Source organism: Plecotus auritus, assembly GCF_963455305.1.
Source record: "Plecotus auritus genome assembly, chromosome: 6".
NCBI classification, from domain to species: Eukaryota; Metazoa; Chordata; class Mammalia; order Chiroptera; family Vespertilionidae; genus Plecotus; species Plecotus auritus.
In genome coordinates, this window is record NC_137773.1 from 149,435,541 (window position 1) to 149,457,179 (window position 21,639).

The following is a 21,639-nucleotide window of genomic DNA, read 5'->3' on the forward strand; positions in this document are numbered from 1 at the left end:
TGGAAAACATCATCTTGCAGCCATGATAATACAGACCGGTTCAGACAAGAGTCATTGATGGCTGCTAAAACTAGGGGGGAAATTTTGATGAAGAGCAGGGTATTACATGGCCTATTTTCCCACAGATTGCTTATCAGTTGTAAGAGAAAAAGATAGGTAATATGTACCGTATGTAACTATACATTGAAGAAGTGGACAAAACCTTGACCAGGTGATCAAAATTAATAACACTAATGAGGGGCAGATGGACATCACGTGTCTTGAGATATGATATCCTAGGCAAGACACACCATCACTGATGTAGGATTATGGCCAAGAATGTAGAACCTGAATCTAATTATAAGGAATACCAGAAAAGCCCAAAAGGCGGAATGTTCTATTAATAAACAAGGTGGCTATATTCTTTAAAAATGTCAATGTCATAAAAGACAAAGAAAGACAGTGGAAATGTTCCAGATTGAAGGAGACTGAGGAGACATGACAACTAAATGTAATACCTGATCCTATCCAGCAGGTCCTGGATTTTTAATTTCAACAAAATTAAAAATAATATCCATTAAAAAAATTTAATACAAATAAAAAAGAGTTCTTGAACATCTCCTTTTCAATTGATTAGGTAACTCAAGAAGTTCTCCAACCAAACAATAGCATTGCTTTTGAAGAGAAGCCAGTGAGGAGAGCCCACAGACATTTCTATCATGCAGACCTTTGGAGCTCCTAAAATGTAACAAAATTTCCCTGGAATCTTTTTTAAAGACCAATATTGGGCAAGGTTTGTACAATCACTTAGAGGTTTAGAATAACTATGATTGTAGACAGAAATATTGACACATAAAATGACCTTCTGTCATTGCATTTAGTTGCACATACTTTTCAAATACTGCACCTGACATGGCAAAACCCCTGTTTGGAAAGAAACCTTGGGAAAAGCTCAATATTTAAAACAGAGGAGAGGCTGTGGCTAAAGCAGGGTGGTGGCCTGGAGCCCAGTGAATACCCCCATCACCCTAGCAGTGCCCCTGACACAATTCCTATTAACTCTAGGATATGGAAAGCAGAGCACCTACAAGGGGTGCTCACATACTAGAGACTGACATATGAGGGCTGAACCCACATTTTTTCTTTTCCTTGAGTCACATATATGTTCTAACATGATTGTTATAATATATATATATATATATATATATATATATATATATATATATAATATATTATTGACTTCAGAGAGCAAGGGAGAGAGACAGAAACATCAATGATGACAGAGAATTATTGATTGGTTGCCTCCTGCACACACCCCCACCCCGACTGGGGATTGAGCCCACAACAAGGCATGTGCCCTTGACCAGAATTAAACCTGGAACCCTTCAGTCCACAGGCCGATGCCCTATCCCACCAAGTCAAACCTGGCTAGGGCTGATTATTGTACTTTTGATTTTTGTCTCAAATGGTTAGTCCTACTACTGATGGTTCAACTATTCATTATGCCTAAATGGAGTGTATGCTTCCTGATGGTGACTCAATGAGCTCTAATTTCTTAACAGAGGCATTTCTGCTATAATGTACACACATTTCAAACAACCTCATATTCTGCAAAATTGCACAATTAAATATCAAAGCCTATGGGGGAAACTTACATTTGAAGAAGATCATTCCAAATGTAACAAAACCACAACAATCCTAATAAAATGAGCAGCACAGGTAAATTACAACCTGCATTTGCACCAGTGCTTCAGATCCTTTGCAGCCTAAATCCCGCAGGCTCTGGGGGCCATTCACACCACTTAGAGGTTAGTTTCATCAAAATTAAAAATCTGATCCAGAGCATAGACTTCTTTGTGAAAAAAATTAAAATTTAACATAAAGGAAAATGTTTTCATAGTTTCCTCATCTTTACCAGATAACAGAGTGGAAAATATAGTGGTTTTGGAAGCCACTAAACCAGCTACTATTTGTATTAAAGAAAGGCCTTTCTGTCAATATTCAACTTTTTTCTTAAGGTCTTCTCATTACACTAAGGCTTTCTCTTTAATTGTAAGAAAGCTTGCCCCAATTGCTTCAAAACATACATATCTTTGGGAAAGATTACATGAGAACCACAGGACTTCCACAATATACTGACATCATCCCCCATTAACAATCAGGTATCGAGTGAGTCTGCCTTGAAGAAACAGGTACTGTCACAGAACAGGCTATATCTCCATTCCCATTCTATGAGGAACCGCAGGGGAGGAGACAGCAATCGGACATCTATCACGTGCCCACTGAGCACCAACTTCTCTGCTGGGAACTTACATATTTAATATCATCCAAATTTCACAATCATACCAGAGATATAGGTTCTTACCCCCATTTTACAGATTAGAAAAGTGAGGCTCATGAAGAAAATACCTCATCAGGTCACAAAATGTGTTAGTTAGCAGAACTAGGGTTTAGCTTTTGTCTAGTTCCCATCCAAGTTTGTGCTCTTTATATTCTATTGCTTAGATTTCATATTAGGATCCTTCCCCTTGCATTAGTAACTAAAGGGAACTTGTCCCACTCATTGCTAATTATAGTTAGTATGTCATGTATTGTTGGAACAGATTTTCCCGCTCCAGAATAAGGTAAAATAATTTGCTAAGAGCTGGAATAATTTATTCTAATTCATCAGATTTTATAGTAACTTTAATTTTTATAGGACTTGAGAAGTTTGTTAAAGTACTTTCAAGACAATTTTTCTTTTGGTCACAATAATAATGTGATACAGATCAAGTATTACATACTATCCCATCCAACAGATAATGGAACTGAGCCTCAGAAAGGTAAAGTACCTTATCCATGTTAAGAATTGGTAGAGTTAGGATTCAAACCATGTTTTCTGGCTCAAAATTCAGCCTTGTCCTTATAATTGCTGAGGGAACCACCTTCAAAATTATCTACTGTGAAGGCCTGTGTATTGAATCTGTCATTATAGCTATTGAACCGATTTATGCTACATGATTGAAATGTGATAAAAAAACATTGAAAAATAAAGCAAGGAAAGAATGAGTTTAGTATGTTTGTTATGAAAGATAATGATTACTTGTAGGATAATGGGTATTAGAAGCATATACAAATAAACAACCCAAAAAATTGAATAATGGGTTTTAAATGATGGTGTTTTATTTACTTACTAAAATAATTTTCTAATACTGAGAACTACTGTAGAATGCTAATCATTATTTTGGATAATAGAACCATGGCATGTGCAATAGGAAAAAGTAATTTAGGAGGAACATAAGCGATCATAAAGTGATAGTAAGGAATCAGCCACCCTCCTACCTATCCTCCTCCCTTTCCTAGCCAAATTCTCGGGGTAGAAAATGCAACTACCAAGCTATTTCATAGCATTTTATTGGTGATGTTGGTTTAATAGCACATGAACTCACACTGCTTGGCAATTTGGGGTGGAATCTCCCTGAATTTCCCCCGTTTTTTTGTACAAGGAATTTTTCATTTTGCACTGGACCCTGAAATTGTGGCGATAGAGATGAAGTGAACCACAAGAATATGGGATTTTTCCATGAAGGCAAAGGGGTGATAAAGTTTGGAGGGCAAGGAGGATTCTGACTCCAACCTATATCCCTGGATGGGCGCACCCTGGGTCTGGGGCAAGAGTGCAAGTGGAACCTAGGCTCCTGGCCCGTTTCCTTCTCCTCTTACTCCAGTGCAGGGAAGTGTGTTGTGTGCATGCCTGTGGATACCCCAGCCCCATAGCTGACCCCCGACTACACCCCCATCTGCCATTCTCTGTGCGCCTAGGAGTGGGCCAAATTCTTTTCCAAAGGAAAAGTTCTCAGAAATGATGGGGCCTAAAGTCAGGGTCCATGACTACTCCTGGCTAAGTGTTGGGCCAGGGCCCAGGTATATGTGCCCAAACCATACACACCTAATAGAGAGTAAGGAAGAAAATGTGCCTGGACAACAGCAGGTATCCTTGTCCCACCTGGCATCGAGTAGCAAGATGTGAAGCTGCTGGGTCAGCCCTGGGCACACTGGGTTGTGGCTCTGAATTTTAATAGGAAATTTTCAGATGATTACTGAATAAAGGTCAATCTTGCTCTTGTCACCTGGGTCCCTCCCCTCCCCTCTCCCTACTGCTCAGCTCCTTGGCCACAAGAGAATAAAAGAATGAAGACCTGACAGCTGTTGCCAACCAAGAAAAAGAAATACCCTTCTCCAACAAGAGAAAGAGCTGGCCATAGGAGAGGCAAGCAGCTTGCAACTCATACCCGAATCCATGGCCTTGAACGTTACTTTACGCCTTTTTTTCTTGTCTTCAAACACCCAGATGACATGTATTCTCTAAGTGAGCAATATTAGAGGATGTCTACATGGATCTTTTCACTGAGATTCTTCTTTTCCTGTTTTTCGCTCTCTCACTTTCTCACAAGGAAATGGTTTACTTGAATGCTTCTGTGGGAAGATTAAAATGAAATCCTCATCTCCAAAATCCTCCCCTCATATTCCCCCTGCAGCTAGAATATCCGCAGAGTGAGCCCCTAGCAGCGTGGCCTTTGATCAGTTATCCTCCTGGTCTTTCCCTTCTTCCCTCCCTGGGCTCTCTCTCTCTCTCTCTTACACTGTCTGACTCCCTTTTTCTCTTACCTTTGGGTCTGTAAACTGTAGTGGATGAGAGTTTCTTCGCTGCCCTCAGATCTTTGAATCCAGCTCTCCCAGAGGAAGCGCTCGGCCTTGATGAAGCTGGTTTAGAGTTTCTGGAGTCTTTAGAAAATTGCACTTGCTTCTGTGTGCTCTGGGAGGGCGGGACTGAAGGGCCTGGTTCCCCTTTCTGAGATAAACACTTGGCCTTCTAGAGATTCTCTGGGCCCATGACCTCTTTTTGTGAGGAGGCTCTCTGTTGCATGAAGGGCTCCCAGGCCAAGCCTTCCTGGAGGCCCTATTAGGCTGGGTACATGGGCAAACACCTCCACCCCTTGTATCAACTTCTCTAACAAAGCACAGGAGTCCCACAGAACTAGAGGGAGATTTGCAAAGACTCCCAGAACCTCAAAGCTGGTCAGGGCTTTCAAAACCTGATCAGTCCTTTTATTTAACTTCTTGTGGTCATACTCTTTGAAGGCAATGCTTCAGCAAAGAGGACACCCCAGTGAACTCAACCAACAGGGATTATAAAGTATTTTTTAGTTTTGTTTTAACTTTTCTTAAATACCAAAACCAGATAAAGACAACACAATAAAAGAGAATTACAGGCCAGTATCCCTCATGAACATAGAAGCCAAAATCCTCAACAAAATTCTAGAAAATCGGATCCAGCAGTACATCAGAAAGATCATACACCATGACTAAGAAGGATTTAACTCGGGAATGCAAGAATGGCACAATATCCGCAAATCAATAAACATGATACATCACATAAACAAATTGAGAGATAAAAATCACATAGTCATATCAATTGATGCAGAAAAAGCATTTGACAAAATCCAACACCCTTTCTTGATAAAAACCCTCAGAAAAATGGGAATAGAGGGGTCATCCCTCAACATAATAAAAGCCTTATATGACAAACCTACAGCCAACAACATACTCAATGGGCAAAAACTAAAACCATTTCACCTAAGAACAGAAATGAGACAGGGATGCCCACTTTCACCACTCCTGTTTGACATAGTACTGTAAGTGCTAGCCATAGCAATTAGACAAGAAGAAGAAATAAAAGGTATCCAAATTGTAAAAGAAGATGTAAAGCTGTCATTATTCACAGATGACATGATACTGTACATAGAAAACCCTAAAGTCTCCATCAAAAAATTATTAGACTTAATCAGTGAATTTGGCAATGTAGCAGGATATAAAATTAACGCCAAGAAATCTATGGCATTTTTATACACCAATAGTGAACTTAAAGAAAGAGAGAGTAAAAAAAATCCCATTTGCCAACGCACCAAAAAAATTAAGATACCTAGGAATAAACTTAACAAAGGAGGTAAAAGACCTGTACTCGGAAAACTAAAGGACACTGAAAAAAGAGATAGAGGAAGACATAAATAGATGAAAGAACATGCCATGTTCATGGATTGGTAGAATCAACATCATTAAAATGTCCATACTACCCAAAGCAATCTATAGATTCAATGCACTGCCCATTAAAATACCAACAGCAAATTTCACAGACCTAGAATGAACTCTCCAAAAATTCATCTGGAATAATAAAAAAAAAGACCACAAATAGCCGCAGCAATCCTAAGAAAGAAGAACAAAGTAGGAGGGATCTCAATACCAGATATCAAGCTGTATTGCAAAGCCACTGTTCTCAAAACTGCCTAGTACTGGCACCAGAACAGACATATAGATCAATTGAATAGAATAGAAAACCAAGAAATCGACCCAAACCACTATACTCAATTAATATTTAACAAGGAGGCAAGACTATACAATGGAGTCAAGACAGTCTCTTCAATAAATGGTGTTGGGAAAATTGGACAGATACATACAAAAAAATGAAACTAGACCACCAACTTACACCATACACAAAAATAAACTCAAAATGGTTAAAGGTCTTAAACGTAAGACGGGAAACCATAAAAATATTAGAGGAATCCACAGGCAGCAAAATCTCAGACATATGCTGAAGCAATTTCTTCATTGATATAACTCCTAGGGCAATGGAAACTAAAGAGAAAATAAACAAATGGGGCTACATCAAAATAAAAAGCTTCTGTAGAGCAAAAGAAACTATCAACAAAACAAGAAAGCCCACTGCATAGAACATATTTGCCAATGTTATCACTGATAAGGGTTTAATCTCCAAAATGTACAGGGAACTCATACAACTTAACCATCTGTATTGTTAACTGCTGTGCTTTGCACATACTAGGTGATCAATAAATATGTGTTGGCTTGGAGACAGCTAGAAGAGGCATGGCATGGACCTTCCCCCAGGTCGTCAACCCCTCCTACCTGATGACAGGCACATGGGGAGAAGGGTTTGCCCATCTGACCTCGCATATCAGACTCAGAGCAGAGAGAAGGTCTCTCTGAGAAACCTGAGTCACACTTTGCTCCAATCCTCAGGGCACGAGCTGGCTCAGACTCTGAAATCCCATCCTGATCTCTCTCATGCTAATAATACACTGGCCTTACTAATAATAATTATGCTGAGTCTTTTTCAAAAGGGCATTTCAGTCAGGGCCTGATATCCCTAATTGAGCATCTGGTGACAAAGTGACCCGGGGAGAGACAGTTGAGGAAGGAGGAGGCAGAACTAACCGAAGAATTATTTGAATGTCAGAGCATGTGGTAGATTTGAATTATTCCTCTCTCATCTTAATTAATGCTATAGAAGAATTTCCAGGGGACCAGGACTCGGTTACGCTGGCTGCAGTGAAAGTGCCCCTCTCTTTTTCTTGTCTTCATTCTTTTCCACTTTCCCATCCACCCAAGAGATAGCCTGTTACCCAAGCTCAATGACTGAAAGAAGAGAAATCATAATTTGAAAATGGCCTCATGAAGGAAGCTAGGGATGAGAAAGGGAGGGGGAGTATGATTTATATGTAAAAACCACCAGGAACTGTGGGAGACATAAAGCTGGACATGGGGTCGCTGGATGAAAAGCCAGCAAACCTTGCTCATTCTGACGGCTGAAGGTCCTAGCCTGAGCTGAAACCTCTCAGGCAGAGGGATCAACCTACTTAAAAAAATATTTTATTGATATTTTTAGACAGAGAGGAGGAGGAGGAGAAGGAGGAGGAGGAGAAGGAGGAGGAGGAAGAGGGAAGAAAAAGATTGATGTGAGAGCAGAACATTGATTGGCTGCCTCCTGCATGCCTCCTGAGCAGGAATCAAACTAGCAACCTTTCTATCCACGGGATGACGCCCAACCAACTGAGCCATATGGGCCAGGGCAGCAGCAACTTCTGTGGACCTGCAGGTGCAGACTGAGGGGCACTGTCCTGAAGCTTGCCGGAAGGATTGTCTTTGAGAAAATTTCCTGCTTTCTTTGCACCTTTTAAGTATTAAGTACATTATAAGAAAAAAAAAAAAGAAAACTAAACCAGTTCCACAGCAGTTGCATTCACTTCTCAGTGGTAATGAAAGGAAGAAGCCCAGCCGTTACTGACTCAAGGTGTGTGTCTATGTCTGGGTAGCGTGCGTGCGTGCGTGCGTGTGTGTGTGTGTCCCTGACTGTGCTTTGTGTATCTATGTATGTACACTGCACTTTGAAAAATGAGGTAATTGATATTTTCTTGCAACGCGAGTTTGTGAAATAAATATATGCCCCCACCTGTAGTTTCAATGCAGTGGTTCTTGAGCATGGTCCAGGACTAGACCTTTCAGCATTATCTGGGTATGTGCGTGAAATGCACATTCCTGGGCCCCACCTCAGATCTATAGATCAGAAACTCAGGGGGTGGGGCCCAGAAATCATCACTTTCACAGCCCTTTAGGGGGTACTGTGCATAGTGAAGTGTGAGAACCATGGTTTCAATGGACCCAGCCATCTAAGTTGCCTTTCCTCCTGCTTTCTCCTGAGAAGTTTTCTTCAAAATTCTTCCACGATGATCCTGTCATGAGGGTCCTCTACTTCCCTATGTGAATATCAGCTTGTCCTGGGCTTCGGGAGGCTCTCTGCTTCAGTGCTTTGTTTTGGGCTGACTAGGAATAGGCAAAGTTACAGGATCTTTTTTATCAGTTAGCCTTGAAAATGCACACCTGAGCGTGTCTTGCCGTGGGATATGGATTCTGAGAACCTGGAAAGCACATGTGACAGCATCCACAGCGATCACCTGAGCCACAGCCCGGGCAGGACTTACACTGGGGCTGTTTCCACTTTATCACACGGGGTTCACACGTTCTCACAAGTCCCATTTTATGGGTGAGGAGACTGGAGGCCAAGTTTATAGAGCATAGTTTGAGTCCAAGTCCTGCATTCTTCCTGCCATGTTCAAAGAACCACCAGAGTGTGAAAGGTTCTAGAGAAGTCTTTTCGCCTCCTTCCAGGACCACCGGGCTGAAGACAGGGCTCAAATGGGCGGCATAGTATCATGGAATAAAATGTCAAAAATGTTTTCGTGAAGGAAAGGTCCTGAGAGATGTCAGCATGAATCATCTTGGCTACACTGGATGCTCTCTCCTGGGAACACAGTGAGGAGGGAGGCTACAGCTGAGACAATTCATGGGAATAATGGAGGAGGATGGAACAAGGTCCTGCCTCCATGGTGACCTGGGATGACCAAAATTCATCACAGGGGGACAGGGCCTCTGTGGAGCACATGTGGGACAGGCATGATTTCCCCCAACAGGTTCTGGGTGAGCCATGGGGCCAGGTGCTCACAGAGATCGCCCTTGGGGAGAGGCTGTCCCTTGTCCCACAGGGAGGATGGACCCTCTGTGCTCAGAGCCCCAGGGAGCATTGCAAGAAATGAGTCTGTCTCAGATGGGGCAGGTTCTAGAGGTGAGTGGGTCCAGGCATTCAATGAGGGGCTACAACAGGAAGCGCAGTATGTGAGGAAGAGCTGGGGAAGGGACCAAGATCAAGGAAGGACAAGGGCACAGCTGGCAAATCGCCTGAGATGGTTTTTGTTTCCCACAGGGAGGGGCAGATGACCAAGAAACAGCGAGCACTGTTTGAGGTTTACCGGAGGGAAGGAAAGGAGGGTGCCAGAGCAGGGCAGACAATGTCAGCAGACATAATGATACAGAAAGTGAAAAGCAGGAGGAACTGGGGGCTGGAAGGAAGTGAGCTTCAGAAGCTGCAGAAACACAGGAGGGGAGGAGCCAGGTGCAGGTGAGGAGAGGAAGGAGCAGGGAGAGGAGCAGAGAGGAAGGGGCTGAGGGAGATCAGAGGCGCCTTGAAGATGGAGTGAAGTTCCTGATGAAACAGGGAGGCCTGCATGGGCAGGGCTGGGAGAAGGCATGGAGCGAGGCTGGAGACTTCTCAGACAGCCTGTGGTTCTGAAGGACAGCGAAGTTGGCACTACTGTAGTGGAAGGAACCTGGCGGAATACTAAGAAGGGAAGATTTCTCTCCCAGAGGAACCAGATGGGGCCTCTTCCTACTGCTCAGGAGAGAAGGCAAACCATGCTGGAGCGGAGCTTTGACTTAACCAGCAGAAAGCTGCCATCGGAGATTTATGGGATCCATTTGGGGCTCTGTCCACCAATGTGACCAGGTAAAGGGTGAATTCCAAGTTTGTGAATGTGTATGTGAGCCCCAAATGTAGAGGTTAATCAAAGATGTGGTGCCTTGCCTGGCATGTACGTGCCTGTTTTTTCCTTTTGATAACAGGAGACAGGACCAATGAAAAGCAGATGTGACACATGGAGTCAAACGTGGAGAACTGGTCTGTGGTGGTTCCAGCATGGTGTCATGGACTGAATGCTCTTGTCTTCCCAAAATGTCTATGCTAAATCCCTAACCCCCGCTGTAATAGTATTTGGAGACTAGTGGCCCAGTGCACGAAATTCATGCACATTAAAAGGGGATTACTTAGAGGAAATAATTTAATATTGCTATTTGCCCTTTCTCTTTAATAGAAGTGTTAGAGATGAAAGAAAATTAGTAAAATGTATATGAAAACCTTCCTCCTATCAGAGTCTGGGGCACACCATGGGACCCAGAGTCAAGTCCCCACCCACCCACATGTGCCTCAAAATCACGTAAGACCCAGACTCGGCCGGTCCCTGCCCCCATTGGGCTAGATCAGCCTTGGGCAAACCACGGCCCGCGGGCCGGATCCAGTTCTCTTGCTCTCCCCTCCGCTCCTTTACTTTGAATTTATATTAGTTCACACAAACACTCCATCCATGCTTTTGTTCCGGCCCTCCGGTCCAGTTTAAGAACCCATTGTGGCCCTCGAGTCAAAAAGTTTGCCCACCCCTGGGCTAAATCCAGACCTGGCCAGTCCCATCCTTGTCAAGCCCCACCGGGCAGGGGACGTAGCCTCAGGTCCCCTGGCCCAGCACCAGAACGGGGGGTGTGGCCTGAGGTCCCCCAGCCCAGACCAGGGCGGGTGGCATGTCTTGAGGTCCCCTGTCAAGCCCCACCAGGTGGGGGACATGGGCTGAGATCCCCTGTCAAGCCCTGCTGGGAGGGGGGCATGGCCTGAGGTCCCCTATCAAGCCTCGCCAGGCGGGGGGTGGGGGGGGGGCGGGGCACAGCCTCAGGTCCCCCATCAAGCCCCGCTGGGTGGGGGACGTGGCCTGAGTTCCCCTGACCCAGCACTGGGGGTGCACCTTGAGGTCCCCTGGCAAGCCCCGCTGGGTGGGGAGCACGGCCTGAGGTCCCCTGTCAAGCCCCGCCAGGCAGGGGGGCGCAGCCTCAGGTCCTCTGGCCTGGTGCTGGGGTGGGGGTGTGGCCTGAGGTCCCCTGGCCTGGCGCTGGGGCGGGGGGAGCAGCCTGAGGTCTCCTAGCCCAGCACCAGGACAGGAAGCGCACCTTGAGGTCTCCCATCAAGCCCCACCGGGCGGGGGGCGTGGCCTCAGGTCCCCTGTCAAGCCCTGTTGGGATTGGGGGCACGGCCTGAGGTTCCCTGTCAAGCTCTGCCGGGTGGGGGAGGGCGTAGCCTCAGGTCCCTGCTGATTGCTCGTTAAGGCTCCTTATGGGAACTTGGCTTCAGCTGTGGGTGCAGCCATCTTTGTGACGAAGTGATGGTCAATTAGCATATTCCCTTGTTATTAGATAGGAAGGATGGGACCTTTAGTACATAATTAGGTTTAGATGAGGTCATGAGGGTAAAATCCCCATCATGGAGTTGTGTCCTTTTAGGAAGAGGAAGAGGAACCTGAGCTCTCTTCCTCTCTCTGCCATGTGAGGACGCAGTGAGAAAGCGGCCATCTGCAAGCCAGTCAGAAGGTTCTCACCAGAAACTAAATCTGCCAGGACCTGGATCTTGGACTTTCCAGTCTCCATAATTGTGAGAAGTAAATGTCTGTTGTTTAAGCCGCCCAGTCTGCGGTGTTTTGTTATAGCTGTCTGAGTAAACTAAGACACACGGGAAGGCTAACTTGAACACCCATAACAGTATGCAGAAATATACCTGCCAAAAGGAAAGTTGTGTAAATTGTACAGATGTTAGAGCCCAGCCCAGCTCATTTATCTGTCATCTTAAAGAATGGGAATATTAGGAGCAGTTCAGACTGCCTCCCTGGCTTAGTGGGTTTATTCCAATCACAAGAAAGCACAAAGGAAGGAATTTTTTTCTGTTCATTGTTCCAGGAGCCTGGTGGGAAGAAAATGCTCCTGGAGCTAGAAATCACAATTTAAAACAGAGAAAAGAGATGTGGGCAAAAGGATGGCAAAGAACGAAAACAGAATGAGAGATGAAGTCCGAGGCCTACTAGGAAAGACTAGGAAACTTTAATAGTTGTGAATGATGTCTTCACTTATTAAGTAAGACAAGATATGCCCGGTCAGTGTGGCTCAGTGGCTGAGCATTAACCTATGAACCAGCAGGTCATGGTTCGATTCCAGGTCAGGGCATATGCCTGGGTTGTGGGATTGAGCCCCAGTGTGGGTGTGCAAGAGGCAGCAATCAATGATTCTCTCTCATCACTGATGTTTCTGTTTCTGTCTCCCTCTCCCTCTCCCTCTCCCTCTCCCTCTCCCTCTCCCTCTCCCTCTCCCTCTCCCTTCCTCTCTGAAACCAATAAAAAATATATTTAAAAAACCCCAAGAAGTAATAGAAGATGATGATAAAAAATACTGCATGCTGTGGAGGAGACTTAAGGCCTGTTTTATGACTGTTGATTGAGGATAATAATCTAAAGGTTCCACTTTGGGCTAGAGGAGTATGCTTCTAACAAGCAAAATACAAAAGAAGCGGAAAAAGAAAAGAAGAGGAAAGAAAGTAAAGAAAAAACTACCTGAGGATTCCAGAAACTGAACAGCAAGGGATGAATTTTACCCTTTGCAGTTTTTCCCAAAGGAATCATTTCACTAAGTCTGCCCCATGACTAAAACTCTAATTTAAAAAAACCCCACTTTCTTTCTGGCTGGAGGAACCAAGGGAAGGAGTCCAGGATAATCAGGGCTGCTGAAGAGTTGGGGAAGAATCCCTGAAAACAAGAGAGCAAGGGAAAGGGAATCCTACCAGCACATAAAAATTAAAATGCTCTCACCTCAGCTGTTTTTGCTCAGTGGATAGAACATCACCTTGCAGACCAAAGGGTCTCGGGTTCCATTCCTGGTCAAGGACACAGCTCAATTGCCAGGTTTGATCTCAGGCCCTGGTCAGGGTGGGTGCTGGAGGTAACCAGTCAATGTCTGTCTGTCTGTCTGTCTGTCTGTCTCTCTCTCTCTCTCTCTCTCTCTCTCTCTCTCTCTCTCTCTCTGTGTGTGTCTCCCTCCCTCCCTTGCTCTACTCCCTCCCTTCCACTCTCTCTCTAATCTCTCTAAAGATCAATGTAAAAAATATCCTCAGGTGAGGATTAAAAAAAAAATCAAAATGCTCTAAACAAGTGTCTTTCAAAAATTTGTAGGTATCAAAATTGCCTGGGAAATTGTAGTAACAATGCAAGGTCCCAGACTCTACTCTACTTCAATGAGTTTATGTGCTCCTTATTAGCTTTCCAGGCAAGTCTGATACTCACCAAAGTTTGAGAAACACTGTTCAAAACTAAAGCTACAATCTACTCCCAACTCTTCTATTCCTCCAAGCAGTTTCCAGATCTAAGGCACCCTTATTCATGTAGAGGCACAGGTCAGATATAGGATATGATCTTTGGACCTCTGTCGCCTTCACCTCTAAGCATCATTTACTATCAACTCCTTTTCATGTTGCTCCCCTGATCCCTCTGAGCTTCATTTTTCCCCCAGTGACCCATAGCCTCCTGACCTCTTATTGCTTCTACTGTTGCCTTTGCCACCCATCATCCATAATGCAGCCAGGATAAATGTTTACATATAAGAATATATATATATATATATATATATATATATATATATATATATATATGGCATTTTTAAATCTCTAGAAAAGTCTACAAAGAATGTCTATACACTCTTCATCCAGACAGCCCATTCCAACTCTCAACAGTTGTCCCAGAAATGCTCTTAATACCTGGTTGGTTATGCGTTATCATACCTCCCTAATACCCTTCAATATGCAATAGATGCTCAGTCTCCTTGACCTTCATGACCTTGGAATTTTTAAAGGCCATAGGCCAGGTGTTTAATAGAATATACCTCAATTTTAGTTAACCTGATATTTCTTCATGATGAGATCTAGGTTATAACATTTTGAACAGAGTATGTTATGTTTTATTTTATTTTCATTGCATCCTATCAAGTGCCACTCAATGTCTGCTGTCCTGATATTGCTGGTGTGAACTTCAATAAGTTGACTCAGATGGTGTTGCCAAACTTCTCTGTAAAGTTAGTTTCTCCCTTTGTAATACATATTTTTTGGGAAAATACTTTGAGGCTATGTAAAATCCCATTTGCCTCTCAACTTTTACCCTAAGTTTTAGTATGCATTGGTATTTCTGAATCTGATGGTCACCAACTAGTGATTTTCTAATAATATCATTCTTTTCAGTATTGGGAAAAGCTTCCTCTTCTTTCCATTTATTTATTCATGTATATTCATATCAGTATCGACTCCATAGCTCCTATCATACTCAATGGGTTATAAATTGCTAGTATCATTATCTATTTTGAGACTCAAATTATCCCATATTTGGACATTGAGAGGCCCTTCAAGCTGGGTATTGTTCTTTTGATATGTCCCCATCATTATTTACTTTCTTACTCTCTGGAACAAAAAGATGTGCCAGCGTATCTTGTACTTTCTCTGCCAGTCCCTAGAAGGGGCCATCTCTCTAAGGAGTCTTGGTTGCTTTTAGTGTAAAATAGTGTGCAGAATCCAAGACCCAAGTGCCATGTGTACTCTTCGCTACCTAGGTGTCATTGCTTTTAAGCAGTCACATCATACATTTATTTCTCTCATTTTATATGTTGAAAATCACAAGTTCTTACCAATACTTCCAATTCCAATTCAGCACCACACAATTCATTCCAGCTTTCATGCTTTCCAATTTGTACATTATCTCAAAAATATTTATCAATGACCCTTTATAGAGCTAATTTGCCAATCTTGCTAAGCTGCCGGCACCCTCACACACAAGTCTGGATCCCTGCTAGCACTTGCCTCCCTTGCTCAGATTTCTACTTTGATTGGACCTGCTAAATCTCTTTTTGGTGAAAGAGAAAAGGAAGAAAGCCAAGAAAGTATTTTTGTTTTGTTTTGAAAGAAGGGAGAAGAAGCGCTTGGAAGGGAAAGGCAAGAGAAGGCCAAGATATTTTTCTAAAATGAAAATCCATCACCTTTTGGTTGTGTGTGTGTATATGCATGCGCACGCGCGCGCGCACAGACAGACACACACACACACACACACACACACACACACACACACACACAGCCTTTGAATGGTTTCCCATTGCTCTAAGGCTGTAAATTTCATCACAAGGATCCAGGAGGCCCTGCATGATGTAACTGCTGCTGAGCTCCTTGGTCACTTTCCCCCTCTTTCTCCAAATGCCAAGTAACAAAGTTTTCTCTCAGCTCTTCTAAAAGCCCATCTTCCTTCTTGCCATGGGTCCTTTATATATGCTGCTTATGTCTCTTAGTGATCTAACCGGCCCCATTCACTTAGGTAACGTGTTTTTCAAATCTCTGCGAGAGCACCACCTTTGCCTCTGGAAGCTTTCCTTAACGCCACTAGATGTAGTCAGACTATTTTGTTATAGTTTTATTCACACTCTCACAGAACACAGTGGTTCTTATCTCAACTGGTAATTATGAATCTGGCTTGTGGGTACATGGCTGTCCTCTGTAAAATTCTATCAAGTTTTCTGCATACTTGAAATTTTTCAGAATACAATCTCAGGAAAAATAAGTAGGTTCCAGGAATAGTAAATATTTAAATATAGAACAAAAAAAACCCCAATAAGACAGTACAGGAAACTTTAAAAAGGCATTTTATAACCTTGGAGCGAAAAGAACTTTTAAAACAAAGCAGGAAATCCAAGAAAAACATAGAGGGGAAAAAATAGGTATTTTTGACTACGTGAGTATTGACCAGTTTGGGAAGCCAAAGGGTATCATAAACAGTATCAAACAAACAATGTATTGGGGGGGGGGGGGTGATTGTATCATATATGCAGACGAAGGGTTACCATCCCTACTAGAAAAGGATTTCCTATAAATTTCTAATAAAAACCAGCAAATAACACAATAGAAAAATAGGTAGAGATAGGTATAGATAATTAACAGAAGAGGAAACAGAAGTCCCCGTAGCTGTGTGAATATCTCTAAGTCAAATGAAAATGCAAATGAAAACAAAACGAGGTATCATTTTTCATCTTTGGACTGGCACATTTTTAAAGACTGATCACCTCCGGTGCTGGTGGAGAGGCTGGAAGAACGGCACCAAACACTCCTGGTGGAGCATGAATGTTTACAACTTTCAGAACAGCAACTTGGCAGGAAGAATGCCCGAGAGGCACACAAGACACAGAACAATAGGCAGAGTATGATTCCACCTTTATAATACCAAAATTTTCAAATTTTTGAGCAAAGAGAAAACTGTGAAAAGAGGCATCTAACTGTTGAAATAGGTGTTTCAGGACAGGGGTTGGTTAACACACTATGCCCCGAGTGCCAAACCTGGCTGGTCACCTGGCTCTCTGTGGCCCATGAGCCAAGAATGGAGTTTATACCTTTTTAAAGGGTTACATTTTAAATGGTTATGTAATTTTCTACATAATAGCCTCATTTTGCCTCTTGGCCAGCAAAGCTTAAAATATTTACTTCCTGGCCTTTTCGTTACTGGCCCCGGCTTCAGGGAAATGTAGATTCTTAGTTATCCTTTTCCTCTTAGAATTGTTTTCATTTTTATAATGATGAATACTTTGCACGTTTAAAGAACATAGCTAGACAGGCAGATAGAAAGATTAGTCACTGTGGATGCCACAATGGACGTAAGAAGATAAGAGGAGACTAGTTGGAAGCTACTGTGCCAGGCTAGGTGAAAGAGAATGGTACTTTGGGATAGGATGCGGGCCGAGAGGTGAAAAGAAGGAATAGATTTTATAAGAACCTACCGGAGTTGCTGAGGGATTGGGCATGCATGGTGAGGCATATAGAAAAAAATCAAGGCTGAGTCCTAGGTTTCAGTCATTAGTTGAGTGGTGCAACTACTGAGATGGAGAGAGTGGGGAAGGGAAACTGGAGAGTAAATCAAGGGCTTTATTTAGACCTGCGACAATTCTAAGATAATGTGTGTGAAATAGGCAGTGGACATAGATGATTAGAACTGCCTGGGATGTGGAGAGGGAGGCAGAGCAGGAAAAACATTTACGAGTACTGATCATGTAGATGGTACTTATAGCTATCTGGAAGCAATGGGAAGGGAGAAGAGAAGGGTACCCAGAGTCTACCTGGTGACACAGTGCCAACCCCATTGGAGCCTGTTCCCTGCTGACAGACATCTCTGATGCTACTGTCCAACTGTTTGGATTCCCCCAAGTCATCTGTTCCAAAATGCTTTCTTCCCATTGGCCAAGAAACACCATGGCTACAGAGTAGATACCGACCCTTCCTCACAGCCTATGCTCAAATGCTTGCCTGGACAGCCAGCTGCTATCATTCCTCCCAGATGGATGGTTCTCCCTGGCTTCCCCAGTGGAGAGATGAGTTCAGGTCCCAGTCCTCCAGAGTATGGCCCTACCATGGGTCCTCAGACATGTGTAGCCACTTTTTATTCATGCCATGCTTTTACCCCAGAATACCAAGAAGGACTTACCAAGGAGCTAGTGTAGGTGGGGTCTGAGGTGTCATCCTGGAGGTAGCGGGAAAGGCCAAAGTCGGACACCTTGCAGACCAGGTTACTGTTGACCAGAATGTTCCTAGCAGCCAGGTCCCGGTGCACGTAGTTCATCTCAGCCAGGTACTTCATGCCAGCAGCGATGCCCCTGAGCATCCCCACCAGCTGGATCACTGTGAACTGTCCATCATTTTGCTGTAATAAGACACAAGGGGCATCAGGATCAAGATGAGCTTCAGTGGTTAAACAAAAGCCAAGGTGCCACCGCTCTGCTGCTTGTCAGCCTCTCAGTGCTGGCTGACTGCTCACTGCCTCTCCTTCCCCACTTTTGTCCTCATCCCTCTCCTTGAACACTCTGTTCTCTTCTCCTTGCCAAGCCTGTCAATTTCAACTCCAAATTACACCTCAAACCTATCTACTCCTCTCCATCTCCACTGCCACCACTCTAACCAAGTCATTGTCATCCATCACCTCTAACAGCCTGTGAACCTGCCCCCCTCATTCATTCTCTACACCGTAGCTAGAGCCATCTTTGTAAGACATAAATCAGGGCATGTCACTCTCTGGCTTAAAGCTCTCTAATAGCCTCCCATTGCATTAAGGTAAAGCTCCAAACTCCTTAGTGTGGCCCACGAGACCCCATGGGATCAGCTAGTGCCTCACCTTATGCCAGTGTATCCCTCATGCCTGTGCTAAAGCCACAGTGACTGCTGACCTTCCAGTCTTTTTCCAAGCCAGGCTCTTCCTGCCTTAGAGGCCTTACATATACCATTCCCCCCTGCTTTTTTCTCACTATCAACACCTACCTGCCTTTCAGGTTTCCCCAAAGAGGATGTCTCTGTAACCTTCCTCAAATATATTTAGCACGTTCTTACTATATCTTTTGGAATATGCTCTTATTTTTCTTCTTGGCACATATAAAACTTTTAGTTTGTGTGTGTATGTATATTTCTCTCTGCTACTTGACTGTAAGCAATTTGAGCATAAGAACCCTCCCTCTTGTGGTCACCACTGTATGCCTAGTACCAAGAGCTTTAATGTAGGGGGAAAAAGCTCAGTAAATTTGTGCTGAATGAATGACTGGCACATATATCCCTGTTTCCAGAATCAAATGTTAAGGCATCTTCCTTGGGTACGATCAGCGCTGACACTGGGATAACCATACCGACCTCCTAGGGATAGGTGGTGCAGAAGTGCACACACGTGTCTGGCATGTGGACCCTACTAGAGAATAGGAGCTGTTTCTGCTTCTCTTCATGCCAATCTGCAGTGCTGCCCTCTCCCCAACCATCAGTGGGCTCAGTTTCTTGGGTGGATGCCATTCTTAATGGTTAAGTGACAGGCTCTTCAGTGAATGCCATCCCCCTGTCTCCCCAAAGCCCCTGTGTCTTGACTCTGCACACACTGGTTAAATGAGTGAACCTTGGGCCACATTGCTAAGAACACATTTTCCCATCTTGTCCATCCATAACTGCTCCCCAAAGGGCTATGACTTGTGTTCTGTAAGTAGAGCATGGCCCAGGCATTGAAATGCTTGGACTGGAGGAGAGGTGGGAAGAGGCAGACATCTAGGGTCCAGTCTAGTTACCTGAATATAAGCCCTGGGCAAGGCAGTAACTCCCTCTGCCCCAGTGTCCTCATGTGAAATGCAGGAAGCATAAACAGTGTGAGGAGCTTCCATTACTGGGTACTTTCTGTATGTGAGATGGTACACAAGGCACTCACGTGCATTACCTCACTTAAATATGTGTAGGACACATCATTCATGCATGGGCTACTGCAAAAGCATTTTCTATGCAAAACTAAGTATGGGAAAATAAAAAGGACCTTATAAAACTACCATGTTTATTAGAGAAAACCCCAACAATCAAAAAGTCTAACAGAGCCATCATGAATTGTTGAAGACTATTCTTCATGAAAGATGGTGCTTACCAGGGTTATACCCTCTGATCAATTGAAGGATTGGAACAAACTGACACTCTCTCCACTTTTTCCTGAGACCCATGCCAGAGGAGGACCCCCCAACACATTGGAATTGGCATCCCCCACATTCCAGGCTGTTTCTAACTCAAACCTTAATGACCTCCCCAGAATGCTTCCTCCATAATATTTTCTTCTAACCAACTCCAAAAGCAAGTGCAGAGCTGCCTTTTGGAAACTATTTCTCAGCACATGGTGCCCACCTATGAGAGCTGGAAGTGCAGTGAGGGATGCAAATTCTCCTTACTAATGAACTTCAGTCAACACCTCCTCAGGAAGTTAGCCAGGCTAGTACCGCTCCCCTTCTCTAAGTAGGTCTCTGGGGATCTACCTTCCCAGAAAGCTCTCACGCAACTTCTGTATATTAGAAACTGTATTCTCCCTCAGCCTGAAGTCACAGGGTCATATGTTTTCAATTTGGGTTGTTACTTTCTCTCCATGAGTGTAGACAACAGTGCCTTTGAAAACGAATGTCTCCCTCAAGAAGCCAATTTGTATATAAATGTTGAGGCTGGCCCTGGTGGAGATTGTAAACAACTCTGAGAAGAGTAATATTGAAAGCATGTGCAGTAACATGTCTATGTTTCTACGTTAAGCCATTTAAGTCTTCATTGGCCTGCTTTATTATCTGATTTGTTTTAAAATTTAGATCAGTCATTCTTAGAGTTTCTGGGGCCAGCAAGGGCCAATAAGTAGCTAAAATTCCAGGCTTTGTAGCCACCCAGGTTGGATCCAGGGCCTGCTGCCCACAGGCTACATGCTCTTGGTCAAGTTATTTAACCTCCAGAGCAGTTATTTCCACACCTGTAAAATAAGAACATAGTGTCTATAGTGTCCATTCTTCATAGGGTTTTTATGAGGTTAAATGAGATGACTCATGTAAAAGGGCTTAGCTCAGTGCCTAGTGAATACTAAGACAGCAGCAATGATTGCTGGTATTATCAGCAGGGCCATCAGTGTCTCAGCTCTCCTATGTACCTGGAATGCATGATGAGAGAGACTAAGGATCCCTGGAGCCAGAACTGTGGTGTGGGTTCTGGTTGTGTGAGGGTGACACCCTAAGATCATTGCCTTTGGAGAACCTAGTTCATAGAGCATTCTGAACTCAACAGGTTGACATCTGTAATAGCTCCTCCCCCCAACTGTAGTAGCATATGATCAGAAACTAATGATGCGGATCTAAAGTTTGGGTCAATTAATCAACAAACATTGATTTCTTCCGTTTCTTGGCTTTTGAATGGCAAGTCATACTTCACAGATATGTTCTAATCCTTAAAACTGGTTCTGTGAAAGGCAGGCAATAGTATATTTTTTAATAGATAAGATAAATTAAGTCTAGAAAGTTTAAGTCACCAGCCTTCAATCACTCTGTATGGTTTTGGCTTATAACAAGATTCTAAGGCCAGAACAGCAATTACATCTCTACTGACATTCCATCTCCAATCAATTGGTAATGGCTGTCTCAAAAGCTGGATGGAGAAGAAGGCTGTGTATAAGCTTCACAGGGAAGGAGGCCATGATTGATTAATGTCTGCCATGGCCATAGAAATAGAAAGAAGAGACATTTCTACACTACACTCATTATGCTACACTCATCTGACTCTTTTAACTCCTGTCCAGTGCCTTTTCCATTGGAATAGATTGACTTTGTGAAGGCCATTGCAGTTTTCTTTAGGGTCTGCAGGGTAAACACATATCATGATAAGACTGGGTCATGCCTGTTGAGTTCATAATCTTGGTGAAACTTAAAGATGTAAGCATATTAAGATTTTCTGACATGTTCAACTGTTTGGTATTCATTTCAATGGTATAACTCCCCAGGAAGAACTTGCAGGAATATGAACATCAGCAAGAA

At 43.5% G+C, this 21,639-nt stretch overlaps 1 protein-coding gene across 2 annotated transcripts in view; it reads right to left on the minus strand.

Moving 5' to 3' along the window:
- Positions 1–21,639, minus strand: part of EPHB1 (EPH receptor B1) — a 422,752-nt gene that overhangs the window by 28,117 nt on the left and 372,996 nt on the right. For both annotated transcript variants that reach the window (XR_013960832.1, XM_080672572.1), the window contains exon 12: positions 17,784–17,999. Coding sequence is in view for 1 of the 2 variants with exons in the window: in XM_080672572.1 (XP_080528698.1) it covers positions 17,784–17,999 (216 nt within the window). In the remaining variant the exon portion in view is untranslated. The remainder of the gene's footprint in view (positions 1–17,783; positions 18,000–21,639) is intronic.